The following is a 26,081-nucleotide window of genomic DNA, read 5'->3' as shown; positions in this document are numbered from 1 at the left end:
TAGCTGTTAAATCAGTTAGAATGGAGATGCAGATTTTGATTAATTAATATGCAAATCCCAGAATTTTTTTCACGTCACTACCCCAAGATAACTTGTGGTTTTAACAGTATAGAAGAGGTGACATATCAGGTTAGCAACGCATTGGAATCACACTTGTTTTATTTCTAAATCTACTTACTGTGGCTTTTAAGATGTCTTCCTGTCAGAGACTTCAACAGCCATGTTTCTGGAGCTTTTCTTTTACTGACTAAGCCACTTGACTTCTTTACCACCTACAAGCTTCTTGTCTTCTTCCAGGTTGTTTGGATTTTGTTACTGGATGCCTGCTGGTAGGCAATAGGTTTTTGTTTCCTCTCCTCCCCTTTTCCCTAACGTACTAAACTGTTCACCTTTAGAATTAAAGACCCCATAACAACTCTCAAAAATCTAAAATAGAACTAAAAATCACATCTTTGCCATTTTAATACAATAAAAATATAATTCCAACTTAAAGCTGTTCTTTCACTTCAGAAATCAAATATTCCGAATCATCATTGCACCAGCATTTCTTCAGATTCACCCATTTTAAATGCTTCTGCATAGTTTAAGAATCTCATATGGTACCATTTGTAAAGTCACGATGCTGTGTATAATATTCCCAACCCTTTTAAAATATAAATTGGGCTCAATTGCTTTCTCAATGAAATTATCTAATGAGCAACTAAGTGAGTCATAAAAATAGAAAAGAAGTCCAAATTCAGTGCCATGTAATATTAAAATAGCATCATCTGAAGCAGTGGTAACATTACATTGTCTCAGTAAATCTAATAAATCCAACTCAAATTGCACGTGAGAACCCAACATCAAGTCTGGGTCTTTTAGTTGGACAGCTTCTAAAAACTTTCACCAGGAAAACTTACCATTTTAGCAATTTACGTTTGAATCACATGTTCAGGAAGTATTGCTTGTGATGACAAAACAAACATTCTCTACCTGTAAGGAGTTATATTCATTTTAACTACATATTTTATCTTTCTGCTGATCAGAAAATGTTCTTAGATGTTTACTGAAATGTATAGGTCATGTTTACTTCAGAAGTCTGTGATTGTTGAGTACATCCAGAAAATTTGCATGAACTCTGTATCGACTCTTTAACGTTCTAGCATGTTATACTTTCTAAAATGTAGTATTTGGTTCTGTTCAAGTTTTTACTTATGTTAGATTAATATTTTGGAGCTAGTAATACCTGCCTTCCTTCATGAGGGAATTATAAATAGCCACATGGAATTGTGATACAATCAATCAGTAACATTTAACCTTATTCTTGGTCTGATTATTTGTTTTTGGTACAGCACCACAGTACATTATGCAAAAAAAAGATGAAAGAGGATGATAATGAGGAAGAGGAGGAGGAGGAAGAAGAGGAGGAAGAGGAGGATGAGGAGGAGGATGATGAGGAGGAAGAAGACTGAGAATTATAATACTGCTGCACAAATTAGTTTAATAACTAGACTTATTTCTGTGTATGATACATTTATAATATTCATTAATGTAAACCTGTCCAGCCTTGCAAGAAACTAGTTTTATGCATTTTACACTGCCAAATACTTAATTTTCGTATGTATGCCAAAATTTGTGGACAGTTGTCATTTTTACTTTTACAGAGAGCTGTTTCTGTAAGCACACTGTGTGAAAGTTCATCAGGTTGTGCAACATAATTAATGTTCATAATGCACAATGTGCAAATATGTACATTTCTAAAGCTGATATGCATCGTGCATAGCAAAGGTACTGGCAACTTTTAACTGTACAAAATTTGATTGTACATGTAGTACACACAAACATGTTTTCTATATCTATTGATGATGAAAGTAAGCACATTGCTTTTTTTATTAAATCAAATGGGTGGGAAATTGCAGTCACCATCATTTAAAATTTGTTTCCAGGACATAAGCATCATTAATGTTATCAATTTTACCTCTAATTATTCTGCGAAGGTGATATTCTTTAATGCAGGTCTAGAAAGCTGAATGAATGGCTTATTATAAAGTGCAGTTAAAAGTAAACTACATCTCCAAGTACTGGTGTAAAGACCAAATTGGATAAAAATTCCCTAAAAGATTTCCCTTCCTTGACAGGAGTTTGTGGACCACTTGTTTTTCCAACTACCTAATGGTTTGACACTTTTTTATCAAAACAAGCAAAACAAAAATAGATTTTGATTCAATTCAAAGTGGCAATCTGCCACTGGAATATAGGATTTAGGAGCTCAGGGAGGTCACTTAGCCCTTTGAGCCCCTCATCATTCAATAAGATCATAGCTGATTTGGGTATCGTCTCAGCCTCTTTCCTGCCTGTGCTGTAACGTTCAATCACTACTTTAGTAACTTAACTACTCTTATCGTCAGTATCTGGATTAGTGGTGCTGGAAGAGCACAGCAGTTCAGGCAGCATCCGAGGAGCAGTAAAATCAACGTTTCGGGCAAAAGCCATTCCTGATTAAGGGCTTTTGCCCGAAATGTCGATTTTACTGCTCCTCAGATGCTGCCTGAACTGCTGTGCTCTTCCAGCACCACTAATCCAGAATCTAGTTTCCAGCATCTGCAGTCATTGTTTTTACCTACTCTTATCATCAAACCTAGCCCCCTGTTTGGTTAACAATGCCAAAGTTATTTGTGTGACCTATAGAAAATATAGCTTCACAGAATTGCCATTTTAACTTGTGCTTTTCAACCATAATTGGAAATTATGAATGAAGTTAATGAAAAAGTAAACAAGGTTAAAATAAAGTAGTCGGTCTGCTATAATGCACATTTCTTCAATGTGAATTGGCTATAACGTGATTGAAGAATTTAGACCATTATTTTTAGAACGTGAACTTTCCTTACTTGCATTGGCTATAATAAGAATCCCGTACCATTGGTTTAAATGGTGCTGCTATTGCAATCCCACGTTATATAAAAAAAAAAGTGTAATAGAACGGCCTTATATCAGATTGGACTGTGATAGCTTAGAAAATTGTCAAGAAAATAAGTGTGCTCAAATCCTGTGAGATCAAACCTGTGCTTGTGTCTTTACATCTCTTCTATTGCCACCAATCACAAGCTGATACAGTTGCAAAGTCCCATCAACAAATTGGTGAATTAATAAAATTCAAGTTGAGGAGCAATCATCTGCTGTATTAAATTTCAACTGCATCCCAATTGGACATTTGCAGTTTCTGTCCAATAGCTGAACTTACCTAATGTAAAACAGAACAAAATTTACACTTCATTCATTTTTTCAGTCAACCGCTCGTGCCTTTAACATGGCAAAACAATAACAACTTGTACATTTGGTGACTTCACTTTATACTTTTTGATATTCTTAATTTCCAATCAGAAATAGAACCAGTCTTTTCAAGTTTAAGGCTATCTTCAAGGTTTGAAACATCATATCTAAAGATAGTCTTTTGAATAATAGTTGTTTGGATAAAGTACATTTTGAGATAGAACTGCGAAAAATATGCTCAAAATTGCATTTTTAATTTTTTCCAAGTTTCCATTAATTACTACAAGCAAAATCATGATTAGCTTAATCAAATATTCTTAAATATTTAAAATGTTGTCCATTAATAATGTTGCTCCTAATGTGAAGCAATTTTAAAGAACCCCCTTAAAGGCCGACAGAATCTACTAGCAGATACTGACTGAAGACTAACTCAAACAGGGGTGTGACTGTTTTGCTGCCCGGACTGTCTTCCTACTCGAAGTTTTCAGACCAATGCAGTAGATTACGGAAGCTTATATTTAAGATTACACTTTAAATAATTTGATTTTGTGCTCTAAACTGGCTGATTTTTTTGGTGGATTGCACTGAAAACAGCAGTACAACCTACAAGAATCTTCAGGCCCTAACATTGGTCCAACAGCTGAAGAAGTTTGAAAATCAAAAGGAAATATAAACAATTTTTGGTACATAACATTACAAACATGTGACCAGAAGCAATGTGAATCTGGTAAAAACTGATAACAGACAAGATAAATAAAAAAAAATTAAACTTACTAAATAATTGTTTTGTGTAAAAGAGAAAGCAGTCTGTCACACTAAATAGCTAAGAAAATTAATCAGGATCTTCTCAAAATTAATGCAAGCAAATCTAAGAGGCAATGAACAAGTAAGGAAATAGATGATAATTCTGAGAGTTCACAGAGCATCTGCAATTTTGATTTGGGAACTGGTTCCTTTTGACTGGAAAATTGATAATTCCACAATTTTAGAAAGATAACAGAGGGAGACGAATGAATTATAGAACATAGAAAAGTACAGCACAAAATAGGCCCTTTGGCCCACCAAATTGTGCAGAGGTTTAATCCTAATGTAAAATATAATAACCTACACACCCCTCAACTCACTGCTATCCATGTGCATGTCTAGCAGTCACTGAAATGTCCCTAATAACTCTGCTTCCACCACTACAACTGGCAATGCATACTATGCATTCATAACACTGTGTAAAGAACCTACCTCTGACGTCTCCTTTATACCTTCATACTATGACTCCTCATACCAGTCAATCCTGCACTGGTGAAAAGTCTCTGGCTATTCCATTCATTATCTTGTATACCTCGATCAGGTCTCCTCTCTTCCTCCTTCTGTCCAGAGAGAAAAGTCCAAGCTTATTCAGCCTTTCTTCTTCATAAGGCAAGCCATCCAGTCAAGGCAGCATCCTGGTAAACCTTCTTTGCACCCTCTCCAAAACCTCTATCTTTCCTATAATAGGGCCACTAGAACTAGACACAATATTCCAAGTGTGGTCTCACTAAGGATTTGTAGAGCTGTAGCAAAACCTCACGGCTGTTAAACTTGATCTCCCTGTTAATGAAAGCCAAAACACCCACCATATGCTTTCTTAACAACCCTATCCACTTGGGGGGCAATTTTGAGATCCATGCACTTGCACACCCAGATCCCTCTGTTCCTCCACACTGCCAAGAATCCTGTCGTTAATCCGATATTCAGCATTTGGGTTCGACTTTCCAAAATGCATTACTTTGCATTTATCCAGGTTGAACTCCATCTGCCCTTTCTCATCCCAGCTCTGTATCCTGTCAATATCGTTCTGCAGAAGCCCTCTAATCGACGACACCTCCAACCTTTGTGTCACCTGCAAATTTACTAACCCACCCCTCAACCTCCTCATCCAAGTCATTTATAAAAACTACAAAGAGCAGAGGCCTAAGAACAGAGCCCTGCAGGAACCCACTCAACATTGATCTCCAGGCAGAATACTTTCCATCTACAACCACTCTCTGCCTTCTGTCAGCCAGACAATTCTGAATCCAGATAGCCAAATCTCCCTGTATCATACTTCCTGACTTTATGAATGAGCCTACCATGGGGAACCTTATCAAATGCCTTGCTGAAATCCAGATAAAACACATCCACTGCTCGACCTGTCTTGTCACCTTCTCAAAGAACTCAATAAGATTTGTGAGGCATGACCTGCCCCTCACAAAGCCATGCTGACTCCTTTAATCACACTATGCTTTGCTAAATAGTCATAAATCCTATCCCTCAGAGTTCTTTCCAAAACTTTGCTGACCACAGACTAACTAGTCTGTAATTGCCAGGGATTTCCCTATTACCTTTCTTGAAAAGAGAAACAACATTTGCCTCCTTCCAATCCTCCGGTACAACTCCTGTGGAGAGTGAGGAGGCAAATATCCTCGCCAGCAGCTTAGCAACCTCCTTTCTCACTTCCTGGAGCAGCCTAGGATAAATCTGGTCTGGCCCTGGAGACTTATCAATCTTAATGTTTTCCAAAGTTTCCAGCACATCAACTTCATCAATCTTGATCTGGCCAAGACTGTATCCCAGCTCCTCAAAAGTTCTCATTCACAAGGTCGTTTTCCTTGGTGAAAACTGAAGCAAAAAAAAAACACTCATTTAAGTCCTTCCCCTATCTGCTCAGATTCCACGCACGAGTTCGCTTCGCTATCCCTGATTGGTGCCACCTTCACCCTGATCACTCTCTTATTCCTCACGTATGAATAAAATGCCTTTGTGTTCTCCCCAATCCTTCTTGCCAACCCTTTTTCATGCCCCCCTCCTAGCTCTCCTCAGTCCATTTCTGAGCTCTTTCCTAGCAAGCCTTTAATCCTCTAAAGCTGTGCTAGATCCTTGCTTCCTTCACCTTACGTAAGCTACCTTCTTCCTTTTGATGAGAAACTCCTCTATTCTCGTCATCCAAGGTTCCTTAATCTTACCCCTTCTTACCTGTCTCAGAGGAACAAATTCGTGCATCACTCTCAACAACTGCTCCTTAAATAGTCTCATGTCTGCTGTGCTCTTTATTTGGAACAATTACTCCCAGTTTGTACTTCCTAACTCCTGTCTGATAGAGTCATAATTTCCTTTTCCCCAATTAAATATCTTCCCTCGGTAACTGCTCCTTTCCCTCTCCAAGGCTATTGTAAATGTGAAGCAGTTGTAATCACCGTCACCAAAGTGTTCTCCCACCGCGAGACCAGTTAGCCTAACATCTGTTGTAAAATTACTAGAATCCTCAAATAAGGATTCAGTGGCTGCTAAGAAAGCCGGAATAGGCTTTTAAGAGCTATAGGGAGAGGCTGAATACACTGGGGCTATTTTCCCTGGAACGTCAGAGACTGTGGGGTGACCTGATAGAGATTTATAAAATCATGAGGAGCATGGATAGAGTAAGTAGACAAGGTCTTTTCCTAGGGGTGGGGGAATTCAAATCTAGAGGGGTTTAAGGTGAGAGGGGAAAGATTTAAAGTGAATCTAAGGGCAATCATGTAGAGGTCATATTCTCAGGAGCTGATGATTTTTTTTGTGTAACCTTTGTAGTCTCTTCCTCCAGTGTCATCTGTTGCTGTCTCCACTGGATAGAGCAAATACAGCGTGAGTTTGCAAGGCCCAACTGTGGGATGGAAGAAGAGAGGGGTACAGAGGAGAGATAGGAGCAACAGAGCCAGGGCCCTGCATAGCTTTCTGTACCAAATTGGAAATTCATGTTCAGAAGAATAAATTTGGTTAAAAAAAACTTTCACAAAATAGCATTTAAATCTCTGAAAACACATTGGCATTGTTGCTGCTGGAAATATGCAGAAGGTTTGAAATAGCTCCTTTTTTGCCTCATGGAGCTAAATGGACAAAAAGGCTGAAGAAAAATAATTTGGGGGGGTGGGGAGGTGGTGGTGAGAGGAAGGAAAAAATGAAAACAGCAAGAGGAGTGTAGGATGGAAAAGGATGATGTGGTGGGGGAAAGCAGGGGACCACAGTCCCCACTGGTTGAAGAGGCACCTATTTTCAATTGCACTGGCCTGGGTTCATTAATTCAAACTTAATTTATCAAAATATCTGTTGCCTGCTGTATGCCACTCAATCTGATGAACCAAAAACTATGATATGTTTGTATTTAATCTCTCCTACCCTCAATCCTATTCTACACCTTCCCTTTTGTTCATCCCCTTCTATCATATAACCCATCAAATCTATCCTTTAGATCAAGTGTTTCAAATCTAATGTGAATTGTTTCTCTCCACTGATGCTGCCACACCTGAACCTTTCCAGCATTTTATTTCCCAAGTTCACCATTGACAATATTTTGCGTAATTATAGGAGATTTTTAGAGTCTGAAGAAATGGCTGTACTGATTGGTATCAGGTACAACCTGCATTCAGGAGTTATCTTTGCTGAGTTGGAAAAATTGCTAAGTTATGCAAGACTGATAGAATGCCAGAGCTTCAAAAATGTGTTACTGGAAAAGCGCAGCAGGTCAGGCAGCACTGAAGAAGGGCTTATGCCCGAAACGTCGATTCTCCTGTTCCTTTGATGCTGCCTGACCTGCTGCGATTTTCCAGCAACACATTTTTAAGCTCTGATCTCCAGCATCTTCAGTCCTCACTTTCTCCTGATAGAATGCCAGGTCAAGTAGAAGACACAGAACAAATGATATGATTTATCTTGGTTGTTGCCTTGCATTTCCAATAATTGTTCTAGTTGAAGTAATAGTCTTCAGGTGACAATACCAACAACAGCCTTGAAACTGTGATTCTGAAGCTGGTGATTAGAATTCTCCTGAAAGCACATCTCTTAGTATTCCACAAGATATCCAAGGACTGGATTTTGCTGACATAAATCATAACTTACTTTTTAAATTAGATACCCACTGGGTTCCAACGAAAGAAAAATTCAACACTAACTTTAGAATGCAAAGTCTAGCTGTGAGGGTTTTCCAAGAACGAACAACAGGGTCATGCAATACAGTTCTCTTGAAAGCAAAGGAAGCAATTATGTTCAATCATCTTTTTTTAAAGCCATTATCAATCATGCATTAAATAATCTCAAGATCTTACTTGCTTAGAGTATATCAAAAATATACAACATGGTAAAGTTAATAGTAAGCCAGACAATTGGATATATAATAAAAAAGAGAAAATAAAAAAGTAAAATAAAAAAAAGATAGTAAGAACTTCTTCAAATAAAAAAGGATCAGTGACATAATTGAGATAGGCTTCATACAGAATTAGACTGAGGAGATAGTAGGGAAACAGGAAATGGCACAGGAGCTGAATAAATATTTGAAGTCTTCCTGATAGAAAACAGAAATTGAATCCAAAAAAATAATAATAAATAATTGCTGTGGGTTTGGAGAATAGGCAAAGGACGAAGTAAGAACAATAGCAATCATTAAAAGAAGTAAAAGTCTCTTGAAGATTGGAAAACAGCTAATGTAACTCATTCAAAAAAGGGAGAACAAAAACAGGTAACTAGGGGCTAGATAACGTCAGTCATTGGGAAAATGTTGGAGTTCATTTTAAAAGGGTGTAAAAGTATTTACAAATAACGTAATAAAGTAGAGGCAACATGGATTCATGAATGAGAGATCAATCCAGAAAAACAAAGTGTAAAGCAGTAAATAAACCTTTGGGTTTACAGATGGTGTTTGATAGGGTACTGCACCCAAGACTAATAGAATGTGAGCCCATGGGTAGTATATTGATAAGGAGAATTGGTTGGCTAAAAGTAAAGAGTTTGGATGAAGGGAAAATTTTCAATATGGCAAACAAAAATTCAGGATGGCAACCTGTAACTAATGGAGTGCCAAAGGGATCAATGCTGGAACAGTTATTTACAGCATGTATCATTGACTTGGATAGCAACGTGAATGTGTTATTGCCAGGTCTGCAGATGACTAAAGTATGTGGAAGGGCGAGTAGTGAGGATGACATGGGACTCTGCAGAGGAACAGGCAGACAGAATGAATCAGCAGACACTTGACAGATGGGAGTGTACTGTGGGAAAATGTGACTGTGCACTTTGGCAGGAAGAACAAAGGAGCAAAGTATTACATAAATGTAGAAAGATGCAGAAAGCTGCAGTACAGAGGAATTTGGATATACTCGTGCATAACTCAAAAATGTCATACAGATGCAACAGGTAATATGGAAGACAACTAGAATATTTCATTGTTTCTGAAATCAAATTCAAAAGTGGGTATATTTTGCTAAAATCGTACAAAACATCAGTCAGATCACAACGTCAATACCATGTACAATTTTGGTCTCCTTGTCAAGAGGAAGATGTACTGGGATTGGAGGAAGCTCAGAAAAGGTTCACTAGGTTGAGACAGGAGGGATTTTATTTTCCCCAAAGAGTAATGGGTGATATATTAAAAATCTTTGAGCAGGAATTTCTTCTCTCACAGGGTTGTCAATCTGTGGAATTTCTTTACTGCAGAAGCTTCTAGAGGTTGGGTCGTAAAAATCCAAAAGCCAAAGATACACAGATTTCTCAATCAATAAAGGGAAACAAGAGGCTTTGCAACAAGGCAAGGAGAACGGATTTGTGGATTATTAGATCAGCCATGATCTAACTGAATGATGGAGCAGATTTGATGGCCTAATGGCCTGTTTTTGCTCCAATGTTTATGGTCTCATGAAGTGTGACAAATTTGACGTCCTTATTCAAGAAAGCATGTAAGGATAGTCCTAACAACTACTGAGGTAAAAACAATGACTGCAGATGCTGGAAACCATATTCTGGATTAGTGGTGCTGGAAGAAAACAGCAGTTCAGGCAGCATTCAAGGAGCTTCGAAATCGACGTTTCAAAGCTCCTTGGATGCTGCCTGAACTGCTGTGCTCTTCTAGCAACTACTGGGCCAGTTAATCTAGCATCACTAGTTGGTAAGGTTTTTGAATCCTTAATCAATGAAAACAAAAAATTAATTAGCACTTGAGCGTGCTAATCATAATCCCTGCAGAAAGAGGCCATTTTGTCCATCGAGCCTGCATCGATCCTCGAAAAGCGTCCCAATCTATCCTCACAACCCCACATTTACCATGGTTCATCCACCTAGCCGATACATCTTTGAACTGAGTGGGGTTGAGGAAACCGGAGTACCTGACAGAAACCCATGTGAATATCAGGAGAATGTGCAAACTACACACAGCTGGAATGAATTAAGGTCCCTGGTGCTATGAGGCAGTTATGCTTACTACCATGCTCCCCTATTTATAGAAACTAAGTCATGCTTGACAAGTAAATGGAATGTTGGAGCTGCTAAGAGTAGTCGATTCAAGGAGTTGCCTGTTGAGTTTCAAAGAAAAGGTATTGACAAGATACCTTTGAATCACTATTAAGATCACAGATTTTTGACATAGATGTTAGAATATGGAGTAAAATTTCAGAATCCAAAGGAGTGATAAACCAGAATGTTATGATTTGCCTGTATTAAGAAACAGATATGCTAGCAGAATAAACATACAAATTCTGATACAGAAGTGAGAGGTGATGCATTTTGGCAGAAGTTATAGGTGTGAAGCAAAATAATAGCACAATTCGGAAGAGTGTGGAGGACAGTGATATGGGTGTACATATGTATCAATTGTTCAAGGGTGGTAGAGAAAATTGAGAGAATGGTTAACAAAACATTGGGGATTTTGGATTTCATAACTAGAGACAAGAGTGCAAAAACCAGGGAATTTGTGCCAAACATTTATAAATTTCTGACTGGACCCCAACTAATGTATTGCAGTCAGATATGGTCAAAGATGAAGGCCCTTGTGGGTGTAAAAGAGTTTGATTAAAGCCATTCCAGAGATTGGTGGGGTTGTAGTTCAGTTATAAGGGTGGAAAGATTGTCTCTCCTTGGAGCTAAAGTAAATGGAGAGATTTGATGGAGATTATGAAAAAGCGTAGATAAAAGTAGAGAAGAAAAAAAGAAATCTGACTGATTATGTCTTGAATCTGTTCCCTAGTCCTTGTACTGAGCAAGAAATTCATAGAGGACATGCAAGATATTTCTTTTTTAAGAAGTGTAAATACCTGGAAGCTGCTTCCCACGAGGATGGTGTAATGGAAACAATGTGTTTTAAAAATAATTAAAACACTTGACGAGAATAAATTTATAGGGCTACAAAACTGAACAGGGGGTGGGTTTGAGTGGATCACTCCACAATGAGTTGGCATTAACTAAATAAGGTAAACAGCCTCCTTCATTGTTGTAAATCACTCAAGGTTGGCACTGAGAGCAACTTTTCAAGGGCAAGTGGAGACAAGCTATCTTTTGAATTGCTGCAGTCTATGTTACCTAGGAATACCTACAATCTTGTTACAAAGGGACATCCAGGAGCTTGAGCCCATTTCAGTTAAGGAATGGTAACATAGCTCCAAGTCAGACTGGGGAGGGTGCTTGGAACAGAATTTGCAGGTGGTTATATTTCCATGCACTGGCTACCTTGTTCTAAATTATAGTTTTGGAAACTACTGTGGAATGACACTGTCAAGTTGCCATTTGTGCTTCTACATCTAGACTTTTGCATTTCTTACTAGTCCCAAACTTATCTTTTTACTTACATCGAAAAGAAAAGTAAACAATGTCCTACTGGATTCCACTACTTTTCCAATCCAAGCAAACATTTAGCCCATTCATTTTTTCCATTTGCCAACTAATTCTCTATTCATGCTGCTACAATTTCTCTTTCAGCCTGGCTAAATCATTCTAACAAGCCTAATGAAGGCAAAACCAAAACACACTTTTCTATAATGTCTTAGATGCTTGATCAAATTAAGTTTTCATTTAATTTTAAAAGATTTTGTCAGGTTTGGGAATAAAGTGAAGTACAGCAAAGAGTAGGGTTGAATTTAAAAAATAATCTAATTAGCACTCTACTAACTTGGGTAAATCATGCACTGTTTATGATTAATGCATTTAAAAAAAATATGGATTGCTCAGTAACTTGTGACCAAAGTTTTATTTGAACGCTTGGATTTTTTTGATCTGTCTTGTTTAGTGGCACATCAATCCATACCTTGTAAATCCCCATTAAGCTATCTGCAAGACCTACCTCTAAGTTTTAAGGCTATAATGTGCAGTACATATTTACTGTTAATGTTTATATTATATTAAATAAACTCAGACTTTAGAAAATGGCTGATAAATGTTGCCAGATTTCCCTAATAAGTAGATTCAGGATTAAGGTCTTCCCAAAGGACTGACAATATTCAATTTTAAAATTACCTAATTATATATATAATTAGATGACCCTTCCAGGATGAGAGTACAAGATAAACAAGATAAACCAAATCTTCTGTCCTCCTGTTTCCCAACCACCCTTTTCTTTGGAAATGGTGGACCATCCATCCAGACACAAATCCAGAAGAAATGCCTGAAACAGAATAATGACCACAGTAAAGACAAACAAAGAAATAATCAATTTTTACTGTATAGAACAGCTACAGGAATGTATTAAGAAGGAATGATTCTTACTTTGTTCTATGAAAGAAGCAGCATATTTTTAAACCAAGTGGTCTTCTTCAACCAGAAGTATGTTGTAAAGAAACCAATTAAATTTTAAAAGGCAATCTCTCAATTTTCAAGCCCTTGGACAGCATTCTAAATATCCAATGCTTTTGCTTTCTCCAATAGCAGAGACGTGGAGAAAACTTTTCTAAGATGATTTTCTTTAGATAATTCTCCTAATCCAACCAAAATGCTAACTTCAGATGTGAAACCATCAATATCCGTGCAGCTTGTTTGAATCTTACCAGTTTGTCCCAAAGATTCTAAGATACCTATCCTTATAATAGTGAAGGCCAAAGTTAACACAGGTTAGCAAGCCATCAAAAAGTTATACATCCTGGTAACTGTAATTCTATGTATAATGTATTCTATTTGGAAAATGTCATTAAGAAAAACAAACATGCCAAATTCAAGTGTGCCCCTCTGGCTCATTCAAGTAAAAAGGGAGTTTTTTTCAGCTGAGTCTACTGGTGGTGTAGGTAAAATATCTTGCAACTTAAATATCTGGCATTTTTGGGGGGATCAAACAAGCTTTCATTTACTTGATCAGAATGCTCTTTCAGCCTGCATGTGTTAACTGTGGTTGGATCTTAATATGCAATCATTTCTTTGTAATCTGTGGTTGTTTCCATGAAGAAAATGTTAAACAGTTGTAACAAACCAATTCTGAGCTTTATCAAATGTCATTATCTTGTAGATAAAATTCCTAGATACATTTTCCTAGTTAAGTTTTGAGATCACTTGTAATTAATACAACTTAATTCTTTAAATGGAATAAAATGCCCCAGAGAACCTTAGAGCAACATTTAAAAAAAAAATTGGAAGTGAATCCATCTAGGTCAAACAGTGTAATAATAAGTGACACAAAGCTGGGTGGCAGGGTGAAATGGGAAGAGGAGGTTATGAGAATACAGGTTGACTTGGACACTCTAGGTGAGTGGACAGATGCATGACACATTGCAGTTTAATGTAGGTAAATATATGGTTATCCACTTTGGTGGCAAAAACAGGAAGGCAGATTATTATCTAAATGGAGTCAAGTTAGGTAAAGGGGAAATACAATGAGATCTAGGTATTCTTGTGCATCAGTCAATGAAAGCAAGCATGCAGGTACAGCAGGCAGTGAAGAAAGTTAATGGCATGCTGGCCTTCATTACAAGAGGAATCAAGTATAGGAGCAAAGAGGTCTTTCTGCAGCTGTACAGGGCCCTAGTGAGACGCACCTGAAGTACTATGCGCTGTTTTGGTCTCCAAATTTGAGGAAGGGCATTCTGGCTATTGAGAGAGTGCAGCGGAGGTTCATGAGGTCAATTCCCAGAATGGCAGGACTGTTATATGTTGAAAGATTGGAGCGACTGGGCTTGTATACTCTTGGGTTTAGAAAGATGAGAGGGGATGTGATTGAGATGTACAAGATTAATAAAGGATTGGACACTCTGGAGGCAGGAAGCATGGTTCCGTTGATGGGTGAGTCCAGAACCAGAGGACGTAGTTTAAAAATAAGAAGTAGGCCATTTAGAACAGAGATGGAGAAACTTCTTCAGCCAGAAAGTGGTGAATATATGCACCAGAGAGTGGTGCCCCGGAAGGCAGTAGAGGCCAAGTCTCTGGATACTTTCTTGAAAGAGACAGAAAGAGCTCTTAAAGATAGTGGAATCAAGGGTTTTGGGGATATAGCAGGAACAGGATACTGACTGTGGATGATCAACCATGATCATAATGAATGGTGGCTCTGGCTCGAAAGGCCAAATGGCCTACTCCTGCACCTATTGTCTATAATTTTAAAATAACTGGCCTGTCTGCATTAGGGAAAGATCTAATGCTGTGTTGGAATCCAAGGTAACTGATCATTGTGAAAACTGACATACAAGGAAATGCTTCCTGGGTGATTTTCTTGCATTGTGATTCTGGCAGCGAGGTTTGTCCTTGCCTGCTTGACTCGCGGAACTCCGGTTGCAAAGAGCATTTGTGGTATTGTTGACTATGGATACTGTTGTGGAATAGGTTACTTGGGTACTCTCCTGGTACTGATTTGGAAGACAGCATAATTCACAAATCCTGTCCTTGTCCCTACTCCTCACACAGGTAAATATGAAAAGCTTCATCCTGTGTCACAGGATTGTAATGTGAAGGCCCTCATGAGACTAGGTGTCTTGAAGAGTGTGGTAGTGGCAGTACATTATAAAAAGGAAAACCTAAAGGCTGGATCCAAGAGATGGTTGATAAACAAATGCAAGACTATCTCTGTTTGATACTTTTACGTGAAGCAACAGTGCACAAGATAATTACTGACTGTTGAAATAAAAGGAAATTCTGGTGGATCCACACAATTAAGAATGGAGCACAGCTGAGAAAGTTCATGTGCACTATTTTGCTGAAGTTTGTGCCCATGAAGGGCTCTTATTTGAGGAGAATCGGTAACTAAATGCTTGAAGAGAAAAATTGGAAGATCAGAAATCTGAAGGAATGTGTTACTGAAATGAATATAATATACACACTAAGTATACTCTCTAGCGAATAAAGGTATTTATTTATTGTATCTCTGATTCAATGTTATTTATACTGTAGTTTATCTGTTAATTCATATTAATTTAAGCTTTATTACTGAAGTTACAAAATAGATAAAACTTTGCCTTTTAAAAATTAAATGGGATCACACAGTAAATTTGGTTCTTTTAGTATGTTGATTCCCACCAGGAGTATTTGGTTCACAGCTCAGAGCACCAGCATTTCTAAGTTGCATACTGCTTCATATAAGGTCACCTGTTAAAATAATTCAACTTGTCCTCTGGATTTCTTTTGAAATTAAGTATATAATTAGAATTTGAAAACAAACTGCGTATCAAGTCCACCTTAGTGTAAAATGCACCAACAATGAGGAAAAATGGTGATTCTGTGTGAATTTAGACTGTACAAAAGTTACATGTACTTTATGTAACTACATCAAAAAGAACTGCAGCGCATGAACAAAGAAATAGGATCAATGGGCCATTCAGCACCTTTGAACCTGCTTTATCATTCAACAAGATCATCACTGATCTTACCTTAGTCTCTTGTCACTTTCTTGCTTGCTTCCCATAACCCTCAACTCTATTACTGATTAGATCGCCAATATTTTTGTATTTGTCTCGCCCAAATAACATGGACATTTATCTTGTCCACAGTGATAGGGAAGGCTAATTGATGAGAGTCCCTCAATGACATGGATGCTACAGCACAAATCATGATACGCATTCCAACTAGATTTGGAACTCACGCTGACCTGGTTCAATGGATCCATTGCATCTTTACAGAAGATATCTAACCAAATAGATTACAAGGCAGATGAAAATAATCTCCTGAATATAGATCATAAACTTAAGTCCAAACCAATATCTGTTACAGCTCCCAACTGTGAATAGATCTCTAGTTTATTCAATATTTACCCTCTGATTAAGTACTCCCAACAACTATCTTCATTCTTTATATCTCACCATTTATGAAATTACTCTGCATCATTCAGGTGATATTCTGTAAAAATGTGCACAGATTCAAAGATTTCCTCAAGACTATTAAAAAGGAGAGACCAGCAGCTGACTGCACTAAAGAAAAAGGACAACTAATCCCATTTATATATGAAGATTCATGAAATGAATTCAATCATCTCAAAGTGTGCAATTCCCTCCAGTTGATGGAGAAATGTATCTTTTTTTCCCAGTATCTGCTCAAGACCGGTGTAACAAAAATTGAAAATCCATATCGTCATACATAAGAACATTTAAATTCTTTCCCCACATTTAGCTAGAAATAAATCTGAAAATGTTTAAATTTGAATAATTTGGCCAAAATTGGGGGCAAAGTCTCCATTAAGAGAAGTCATACCTGGCAAAAAGGAAGATAGTCGTGGTTGTTGAAGGACTGTCACCTCAACTCCAGGATCTCCTCAGGGTCCGTGGCCCAATCATCTTCACCTTCTTCATCAATGATCTTCTCTCCATCATTAGGCCAGAAATAGAGAAGCTCACTGATGACTGCACAATATTTAGAACCATTTGAGAGTCCTCAAATGCTTAAGCATATCATGCCCAAATACTAGAAGATCTGAACAATATCCAGGTTTGGACTGCCAAAGTGGCAAGTAACATTCAAGATATAGAAATGACAAATCATGATAATCTTCCCATGACATTCAAAGGCATTTCCATCACTAAATACCTCATTAAATCAATATCCTAGGGATTAACTGACTAGAAACTGAACTACACTAGCCAATTTGATACTGTAGCTACAGGAGCAGGTCACAGGCTTGGAAACTTGAAATAAATAACACAGCTCCTGATTCCCAAAGCCTATACACCACCTACAAGGTATAGATCAAGTATGAAGAAACACCTGGAACTTGCCCTGATAGCTAACTCCAACATTCCAGAAACTTGACATCATCAAGAACATGGTAGCCTGCTTCAATGGCACCCAATCCACAAACATTCACTCCTTCCACCACCACCACTAGTCAATAGCACCTACGAGGTGCACTGCAGAAATTCTCCAAAGGCTCCTTCGACACTAACCATCTAGGATAAAAGTCTTTTAAATCTTTCTCCTCTCACCTTAAAATTACACACTTTAGTTCTGAAATCCCCTACCCTAGAGAAAAGACCTTTGCTACTCACCTTATCTCTGTTCCTCTTAATTTATAAACCTCTATAAGATCACGCCTCAACCACTGAAGCCCCTGCCTATCCAGCCTTTTATTACTCAAACCTTCCAGTCCTGGTAACATAGTTGTAAATTTTTTTCTGTAACCTCTCCAATTTAATAATATCCTTCTTATAGTATGGTGACCAGAACTGTACAGTACTCCAAAATTGGTCTCTCCGCTGTCCTGTAAACCTCAATACAATGTCCTAACTCCTTGACTCAATGCTCTGAGCAATGAAGGCAAGCCTGCCAAACATCTTTACCACTATCTGCCTGTGATGCTACTTTCAATGAACAATGTACCTGAACACCTAGATGCCTCAATTTGATAACACTTCCCAGGTCCCTACCATGAACTGTGTACGTCTTGCCCCTGTAAGTTTTACTGAAACGCAACAGCTTGCTTTCATCTAAATTAAACACTATTTGCCAATTCTCGATCCATTGGTCCAATTGATCAAGATCCCTTTGTAATCTTAGATAACTTTCCAAACTGTCTATATCTGGAATACTGTGATGAGTTTTGATCCCCTTATTTCAGAAAAAAAATGTAATTCAAAGCATGTTCACGAGGGATAGTTTTGTGGCTCGACACTTGAAAAATCAGAGATGATCTCATTGCAACATACAGAGTGCTTACGTGGCTTGACAGGGTAAATGCTTAAAAGAGTTCCTTTCATGGGAGGTATCAAAATAAAAGAGTGCCAATTTAAGATTTAAATGAGGAAGAACTTCTCTCAGAATCTCTTTGTAATCCCTTGCCAGAGACATCTGTTGAGAAAGTGCTTTTGTATATTTAAGGCTCAGATAGATTCTTGATCAGTAAGAGAAACAAGGGTTTCAGGGAAAAGTGGACATAAAAACTGAACAGATCAGCAACAATCCAACTGAACGATGAAGCAGTCTCAAAGGGTCAAACAGCCTTAGAGATCTTATAGAAGTGACCTGGTTGAGAGAACCAATACAACATTCCCAAGTTTGACAAAACAAATCTGGATGACACTTTAAATGACGATACAAGGAGGCTTCATGATTTAGACAAATTATGAGTGAGCAAATACATGGCAGATATAGGACAACATGGCTAAATGTGAAGTTACAGAAAACAGAGGAGAGTATATATTGGGAAATGAGGATGTATAAAGGGATCTGTGTGTCTTTGCATACTCAGTCAATGAAAATAGACAGGCAGGTGCAAAAAGCAAATGGTACATTGGTATTCATTGCAAAAAGGATTGGAGTTCATAAGTAAGAATGTATTACTGAAGTTATTTTGAGCTTTAATGAGACCATATCTGGAGTATTGCATGCAGTTTTGGTCTCTATACCCAAGAAAGGATACACTTGCCATAGGATGAGTGCAGTGGACATTCATGAGACTTCTAAGAATGAAGGAGCAGTGCTCCGAAAGCTAATGCTTCCAATTAAACCTGCTGGACTATAACCTGGTGTTGTGTGACTTTTAACTTTGTACACCCCAGTCCAACACCGACATCTCCAAATTATGACTAAGAATGGCAGTACTGTAATATGAAGAAAGATTGGCTTGGTTTCATTTGTATTCACTAAAACGTACACGGATAACAGGGGATCGAACAAAAAAAAATATAAATTGTAATAGGAGAGTCTAGATGTAGGGAGGTTGTTTTCCCTGGTTGGGGTGTCTAGGATCAGGGAACACAACCTTAGGAGAAGGGGTAGGCCATTTTGGCTGAAATGAAAAAAACATTCACTCTAAAAGGGTAGCAAACATGTAATTCTCGACCATAAAACGTTTCAGAAGGCAAAATCACTAATATATTCAAGAAAAAGAGAATAATTTTTAAAAAATATTTTAAAAGCATCAGGGACATTGGGAGAAACAAAGTATGGTATGGAGATAGAACCTAATGGCCTACTTTTGCTCCTAGTTTCTAAATAATAAATTTATTATGGTAAAGAAAAACATTAGCACAAATTATTTCTAAGAAGTAAATTAAAATGTAAAAACATATGCTTGCAGCATAATTTACTAAATTTTAACTTTAACCAATTTTAATAAAAATAATTATACTTTTCACATTAAAATCACAAAGATTGAAGTTAAATTGCTGGTGTGACAAAATTCCATTGCTTGGCATCTGTTTTGTCATCCTTACTACACTTTAAAAGGCAGTGGGTTCAATGAATGAGAACTGTAGGAGGGCAGCACCAAGTTTATCTGGAAAAGGCAATGTCATCCTGGCAAAGCTTTTAACATGTTAAAACAAGATCAATGACAGATAAGCAATGCCATAATCAACTGATAAAGCCCTACAACCCAGCCACATTTAGTCAAGTAACAGTACAGAAAGTTAAAGGATTAATGTAATGAAGAGCCCAACAATCACAACCACAGAAATGTCCAGCAACCAAATTCAAAAATGTTCAACCATCATCAGCAGATTTGTGGAGTAGATGATGCTTTGTTAGATTCCAACTCAGATCTCTACTTTGCAGTTATCATCTTCAAACAATTCAGTACACACCAGAATTGGAGGAGTGTAAACAACTAAACAAAAGCTTGGACAACATCACAGTTACCACTCAAGAACTGGCTTGAAAAACATGGCTTGAAAAACAGTCACACCCCTGCCCAATTGTTCCAACCTTTGACAACACAGGTGTTTACCTGGTAAACAGATAATTGTCCAGGTATTCACTATATATAAAATGAAGACCAATCCAGAGCACATTCTCAATAATCAAAGCCATGGAAAGCAACAAAAGTACTCTCAATTATTAAACAACAATTTCCTCAATGATCCCCATTTGGATCCATCATCACTACTTGACTCCAGGCTTAATATCAACTTTGGTAAAAATATGGAAGCTAGAGTTGAATTACAGAAGCAACAGAGTGACTACCTGTCACTAAGCATGATATCAAAAGGAGACATCTCCAATAACTGGAGTCCTAATGAACACAAAGAAAAGGATTATTATTGGAAGGCCTAATAATGCTCATTCCAGGAGTGGCTCAATTTGAGTGACTCAAGCCCAAATACCTGGTTCCTCTCCACATTCCCTCAAACTTAAGTAAGGATTTTGCTAGCAATTGCAGGTTCTGAGTTCATTTCAGATAATGATAATGCAGGGCTCCCATGACAACTCAAGATTTAAGCATGATAAATAGTATACTAGTTACATGAGCAAAGTGCCAGGTAAAGGACATTAATAACAAGAAAATCTAATAATCTCTTGTCAAAATCGGATATTACTAGAGTTTTCTACCATTTTAGGGTTATCATTGACCTCAGACTCAATGGGGACAGTCAAACAAAAGTTATGTAACAGGTCAGTGGATCAATATCCCATGTGTGTGACTCATATTACATTTATCCAAAGCTTCTCCACCATCTACTTGGCAGAAGCCAGGAATGAGAACACTTTCCCCCTGCATGGATGGACACAGTTGCAAACGCACTACAGATACTAATCTGGAGAAAAATAGTATGCTTGATCAATACTCGTTCATGAGCTCAAACAAATACTTAAGCCAATAGTGTCAAATCCACATAACAGTATATTGCCAAGGTTTTGTGAACAACAGCATCAAAAGCCAATCATTTTCACCACTTAGAATTAAGTTGTTCCTGTCAGAAGTAACATTACCTTGGACGTGACATTACATTATTTCCATTACTGTGTAAGCATATGGAACTCTATGGAGTATAAATTACTGCAGCATCTTAGAAAGGCAGCCCATCACTCTCATGTCAAAGGAAACAAAGAATGAGCAATTAAAATGTCAGATTTGCCAGCATGACCACATCCCAAAGAATCATTGAAAAGATTTCCAAGCTTAAAGGAAAAAAACGTCATTTTTATCTCAAATGTTTTTGTCAAACTCATTATTGCTCTGCTTTCCAAGCATATTGATGCATACCAAAATGATGGGATTGTTTTTATATGTTAAAAAAATATGACTAAGCACTATTGATTATTCTGGCATTATCTGATAAGATGAACCATAATTTTAAAAAGTGTACACATATTTTAATTCAACTAACCTATATTTAAACATTCTTCCCAGCATTTGAACCCACAATTGGTTCCCTGACATTGATCATTATCAACCTAAGGATTATAATCACATAAAAGATTAATTTTTACCTGCGTTAGTTATATCTTTTAAACCATTCAGAAATGTAACTATTAGTGCTGTGCTGCATAAATTAAACAGAATCTATTTAGGACATATAGCTGTTCGGTAATTTCACATCTATAAAGTAGATTGGTTGGAGATTTTTTTTAAAAACTCATTTCTGGTTTTGTTCTTTAGAATTTCAGGAATGCTACATATTCCCCCAACTCTACCAGAAAATAGAGAACTGTTAATATGTGCTATTTCAGGACAACTATGATACAAATTAAAATTGCAGAAAAAAAAACGCTGTTAGTCACATCTTCACAACTTTTTAAAAATGACTTTTAAGTACATTTTCATACATGACAAACCATTTTCTATTACAAAGAAAAATGCTTACTGCTTAAACATCTTAACCATCAAGCAATACACAATGTTGGTTTTCCAGTAAACACAAATGCAAAAGATATTTAATTTTTTTTTTAATTAAAAGTTAACACGCCTACAAATGCAAAAAATAAATTCTTAGTATCATTCTGACAAGAACTGAATTGGTCAAATCCTGTACATTTAAAGAGAATGAATACTTGGACCATATATGCATTGAAATTTTTATGGTATTGCACTGTCATATTCCAAAACTTTAAAATGGAGATCTGTAAATAACTTCCTATGTTTTTAACAGATGGAATTAAGTCACAATTGGATAAGGAAAATCTTTCTGTAATTGAATAGCCTCAGTTGACAAGACAGAAATAAAACATTCACTGTTAAAGCATCAGGTAGGTTGTAGCTTATTTAGAAATGTTTAATAACCTTCTAGGAAAATCTTTCTTCAGTTGACACTTACATAAGGGACAAATAACATCAAAATTAAAAATTATATTAGTAATTTTATTCTCTGGTCTAATACTTCTTCAACCTACAGACCTGGGATTGGTTTTATTTTTCTGAAATAATGATGCACTTGTAAGCCTATTTTTGCTTATTTTAAATGTGCATATCACTATGTCCAAAACATAGACTAAGTTATCCCATGTCCATAACTTGCCTCAAGTAGAATTCGGGTAAGTGGGAAGAAAAAAAAAATCACCGTTAACAAAGTTACACAATTATTATACAGGATGTTGAGCCATTTAAAATGTTTCATTCAATCATCCTTTTACAGTGAAAAATAAAAGCAATTCAGAACTTCTTCATGCTGAAGTTCAACTATTCAAGTTTACTTCCAAACCATCTAGACAGCAACAGCTCTTAACTTTCAAACCCTATCAAAATCAAGACACTGAACAAAATTAGAATGTATTCTTGTAAACTATATCAATTGAGTCAAGACAGAATGTAATATATCCCAAAGCAGTAAACTAGAACCAACTATTTTCTGGCAACATAAATGAAAAAAATTTCAACAGGAGTGATGTTTGCCTGAAAATCACAAAAGACAACAACTCAATTTATTTATTTATTCCATTTGGTGGAACCAGTGGTCAGACAGCAACTAACTTTTACTTCAGAGAATCTAAAATTTGTTGTTTAAAACAACAGCATAGGTTCCACTGTACTTAGAGCAAACTTAGTTTGATATTTCTTTTTCCAATTGGTTTATCATTCAGTTCACGAACAGCAGCCATTGCTTCATCAACTGTTTCAAATGTAATTATTGCGTCGCCTGCAGGAAAACCCCTCTTATTGTACCGTACAATGACAGACTCTTGAATAACACGATAGCCATAGAAGAAGTCCAGTATTTCATCAACTGAAATTTTGAAAGGCAGGTTGAAAGCCTTCACAACAGCCATGCCACTGGCAACTCCAGTACGACCTCGGTAGCCTGAATCAAATCGCGATCCTAATCCCCCTCCACTACAGTCATCAAAATTGCTGTTTCCAGTGTTAAACCCTCCATAAGTTCCTTCTTCTCTGCCATACATTGGTCCTTGCATGGAGGATACAGAATCCAAATTACCAGAAGGTTCAAAGAAAGGCTTAGATAATTCATGCATATCATGAGATAATGAGTGATCACCACCACCACCACCATATGAACCAAAGTAGTCACTTTCCTTTTGACCTTTGGCTCTTTCATGCATAGAAGCGTTACCAAGTTCAAACACCTCTTCTGAAGTAACCACCTTTAGTACAACTTCTCTTCCTCCAAGCTTTTTACCATATAAGCGCTCAGCCCTTAGTACTTCATCTTCAGACTTGAACTTGACTAGAGCCTCCCCTAGTCCAATGCCATTACTATCAACAAGTATTCGGATCCCATGTTCAGCCACACCAAATCCCTCAAAGAATTTATGGATCTCAGATTTGGAGATATCAAACGGTAGATTACGAGCATAAATATACAATCTTGGGGAATGTGCTCCTTCTCTTGACTGGTACTTTTTTTCTTCATTTCTATAGGCAGATTTTTCTCTTGATCTTTGTTTCTTAACAGCATCCATCAACTCTATCACAGCTTTTTTAGCAACAGGATACAGATAAACTGCACGGTTTGCAATGTATGTCTTATGGTATCTTAAAGCTTTACGAATCTCAGAATCATTTCTAAACTTCACAAAGCATTCATTAGTATTTTTACCATGAGGATCTTCTACAAGGTAAATCTGGTCATCTGTGATATTTAGTTCATCAAAGAAATTTCGTATATCTTTTTTTAAGATACTATACGGTATATTTTTTAACTGCATCCAATAATCTTGATCTTGAGGGGAATAAGATCGTGACCTGTGTCTTCGAGGCGACCTTGATCGAGTTTGAGAATGGAAATGTTTATCTTCACGATGAGGGGAACGACCTCGATTGTGTCGGTTTAGATCCAAATGTCTATCATCTATAAACAAATCAGATCCCCCAGAAATCCACTCTAGTTCTGTAGCTCGATACACCTCTACAAATCTTTGCCCCATGTATTTTTTGTGACGTTTCAGTCCCTCAGCTGCATCCCAAGAACTGGCAAACCGTACAAAACACTCTCCATTGTTCAAACCCCGGTAATCCTTTTGTAGACGAACTGCTTCCACTTGTAAACCGTGGAAGAATTCTCTTACTTGCAGCTCTCCAGCAGAATATGGCATGCCTTGCAGATGCAAATAAACATCATCAGAATGAAAAGCTCCTTGTTCTCTCCTTTGATTATACGCAGAAACAGCAAAAGGATCCACTGACCCAGAGCCATTAAATTTATCCAAACTATCACTCATTGCTCCAGGTGTCATTCCAAATAACGCAGACATTGAGGAACTAGGAGCAACTGGAATGTTCTGCGGAGAAGATAAAGCCATTGTTGCCATATTCCCACTCATCATAGGATCCATACGAGAGCCATAGCTGTTCATATCAGAACTTCCAATTTCACCAGGATGAAACGCATCCCTATTAATTTCATGTTGCATTGCTGCAACTAAGTTTTCAGCTAGCGTAGAAGACATACTACCTAAGCCACCTGTGCCAGAACTGCTGAATCCCGACCTTCCGTAACTGGATGTTTCTCCACTGGAACGTGCATATCTCTTACGACTCATCTCAATTGTACTCTGCATTTCGTTTCTGCTACTTAATGTTAGTTTTGTTCTACTCCCTTTAAGAAATTCACCCGATCTCATCAAAGCAAGCCGTGCATCTTCATCCGTAGCAAATACAATGAATGCCTCTCCCAGTTCACCACCAATTATATGCACCCCTCCATCAGGAATGGTTAATCTAGAGAAGAAGTGACGAATATCCAAGGTTCCTGCAGAAACTGGGAGCCCCTGCAAGCGGATGACCACAGCCATGCTGAACTCTACCAATAGAAAATGTTACCTGCAGGCAAGAAAGGCACACAGGATGACGTCAAATTATATCAAAAAAGGTTCTGGATACTGCATTAACTTCCAAATATAATAAAATTAGCATTTCTGACTTATTTGTAAGAATAAAACAAATTCTTCTTACTCAGCACAAATTGGTTTAAACATTAACCTTCAATTCAAAAAGTATAACCATCAAATCTCAAACTCCCAACTCAAACCACCAAATACACTAGTTTCGAGAAGTTCTGAAGATATCCTCCAATCCACAACAGCTCTCCACAAGATCTGATAATGACTGAAATTGTCTTTAATGTGAAAAATTGATGAGGCATTTTAACTCAGCCACAGCACCTCAGTGGAATTCATCTTGAAATAAGATGATAGATCAAAGTTCGAAACTGCTGTCCAAGTAAGTGCAACTTACTAGTACTGCATTATTCCTTCTCCAAACAAGGAATGTAAAAAGGACCTAGGATTAAAATTCATCTGAAATTAGCCCAAAACTGCAACCACGATCTTTTATGTAAAGAGTCCATCACATCTTTTCTCCCACATGTAATCCATCTCTGTCAAATAACTTCACACCAGGAATGGACAAATCCTATTTATTGTATTCTCAAAAACAATCAAGCTAGTAACCCAAATTTTCTTTTCCTTTCAAGTATTCCTCTGAACTCTGATGCAAACGACTGCAGATATGA

The 26,081-nt window shown here is 37.3% G+C and overlaps 2 protein-coding genes across 10 annotated transcripts in view; one reads left to right on the top strand and one right to left on the bottom strand.

Moving 5' to 3' along the window:
• Positions 1-2,370, top strand: part of cibar1 (CBY1 interacting BAR domain containing 1) — a 65,528-nt gene extending 63,158 nt beyond the window's left edge. Inside the window, exon 9 of the mRNA XM_072570247.1 lies at positions 1,332-2,370. Coding sequence (XP_072426348.1) covers positions 1,332-1,451 — 120 coding nt within the window. The 3' untranslated portion in view covers positions 1,452-2,370. The remainder of the gene's footprint in view (positions 1-1,331) is intronic.
• Positions 1-26,081, bottom strand: part of LOC140477055 (RNA-binding protein 12-like) — a 137,703-nt gene that overhangs the window by 108,927 nt on the left and 2,695 nt on the right. For 5 of the 9 annotated variants that reach the window (XM_072570243.1, XM_072570241.1, XM_072570245.1 and 2 more), the window contains exon 3: positions 21,905-25,390. The exons of 2 other annotated variants lie outside the window; for them this stretch is intronic. In XM_072570243.1, coding sequence (XP_072426344.1) covers positions 23,143-25,362 — 2,220 coding nt within the window. In that variant the 5' untranslated portion in view covers positions 25,363-25,390 and the 3' untranslated portion in view covers positions 21,905-23,142. Of the gene's footprint in view, positions 1-2,372; positions 12,659-21,904; positions 25,391-26,081 lie in introns of those variants that run through there. 2 more of the 9 variants (XR_011960644.1, XR_011960643.1) reach the window with 2 other exon arrangements.

The sequence above is a fragment of the Chiloscyllium punctatum genome, chromosome 5 (genome assembly GCF_047496795.1).
Source record: "Chiloscyllium punctatum isolate Juve2018m chromosome 5, sChiPun1.3, whole genome shotgun sequence".
Taxonomy (NCBI): Eukaryota; Metazoa; Chordata; class Chondrichthyes; order Orectolobiformes; family Hemiscylliidae; genus Chiloscyllium; species Chiloscyllium punctatum.
Note: the sequence above shows the minus strand (reverse complement) of the source record. Positions and strands in the feature narration are given on the sequence as shown.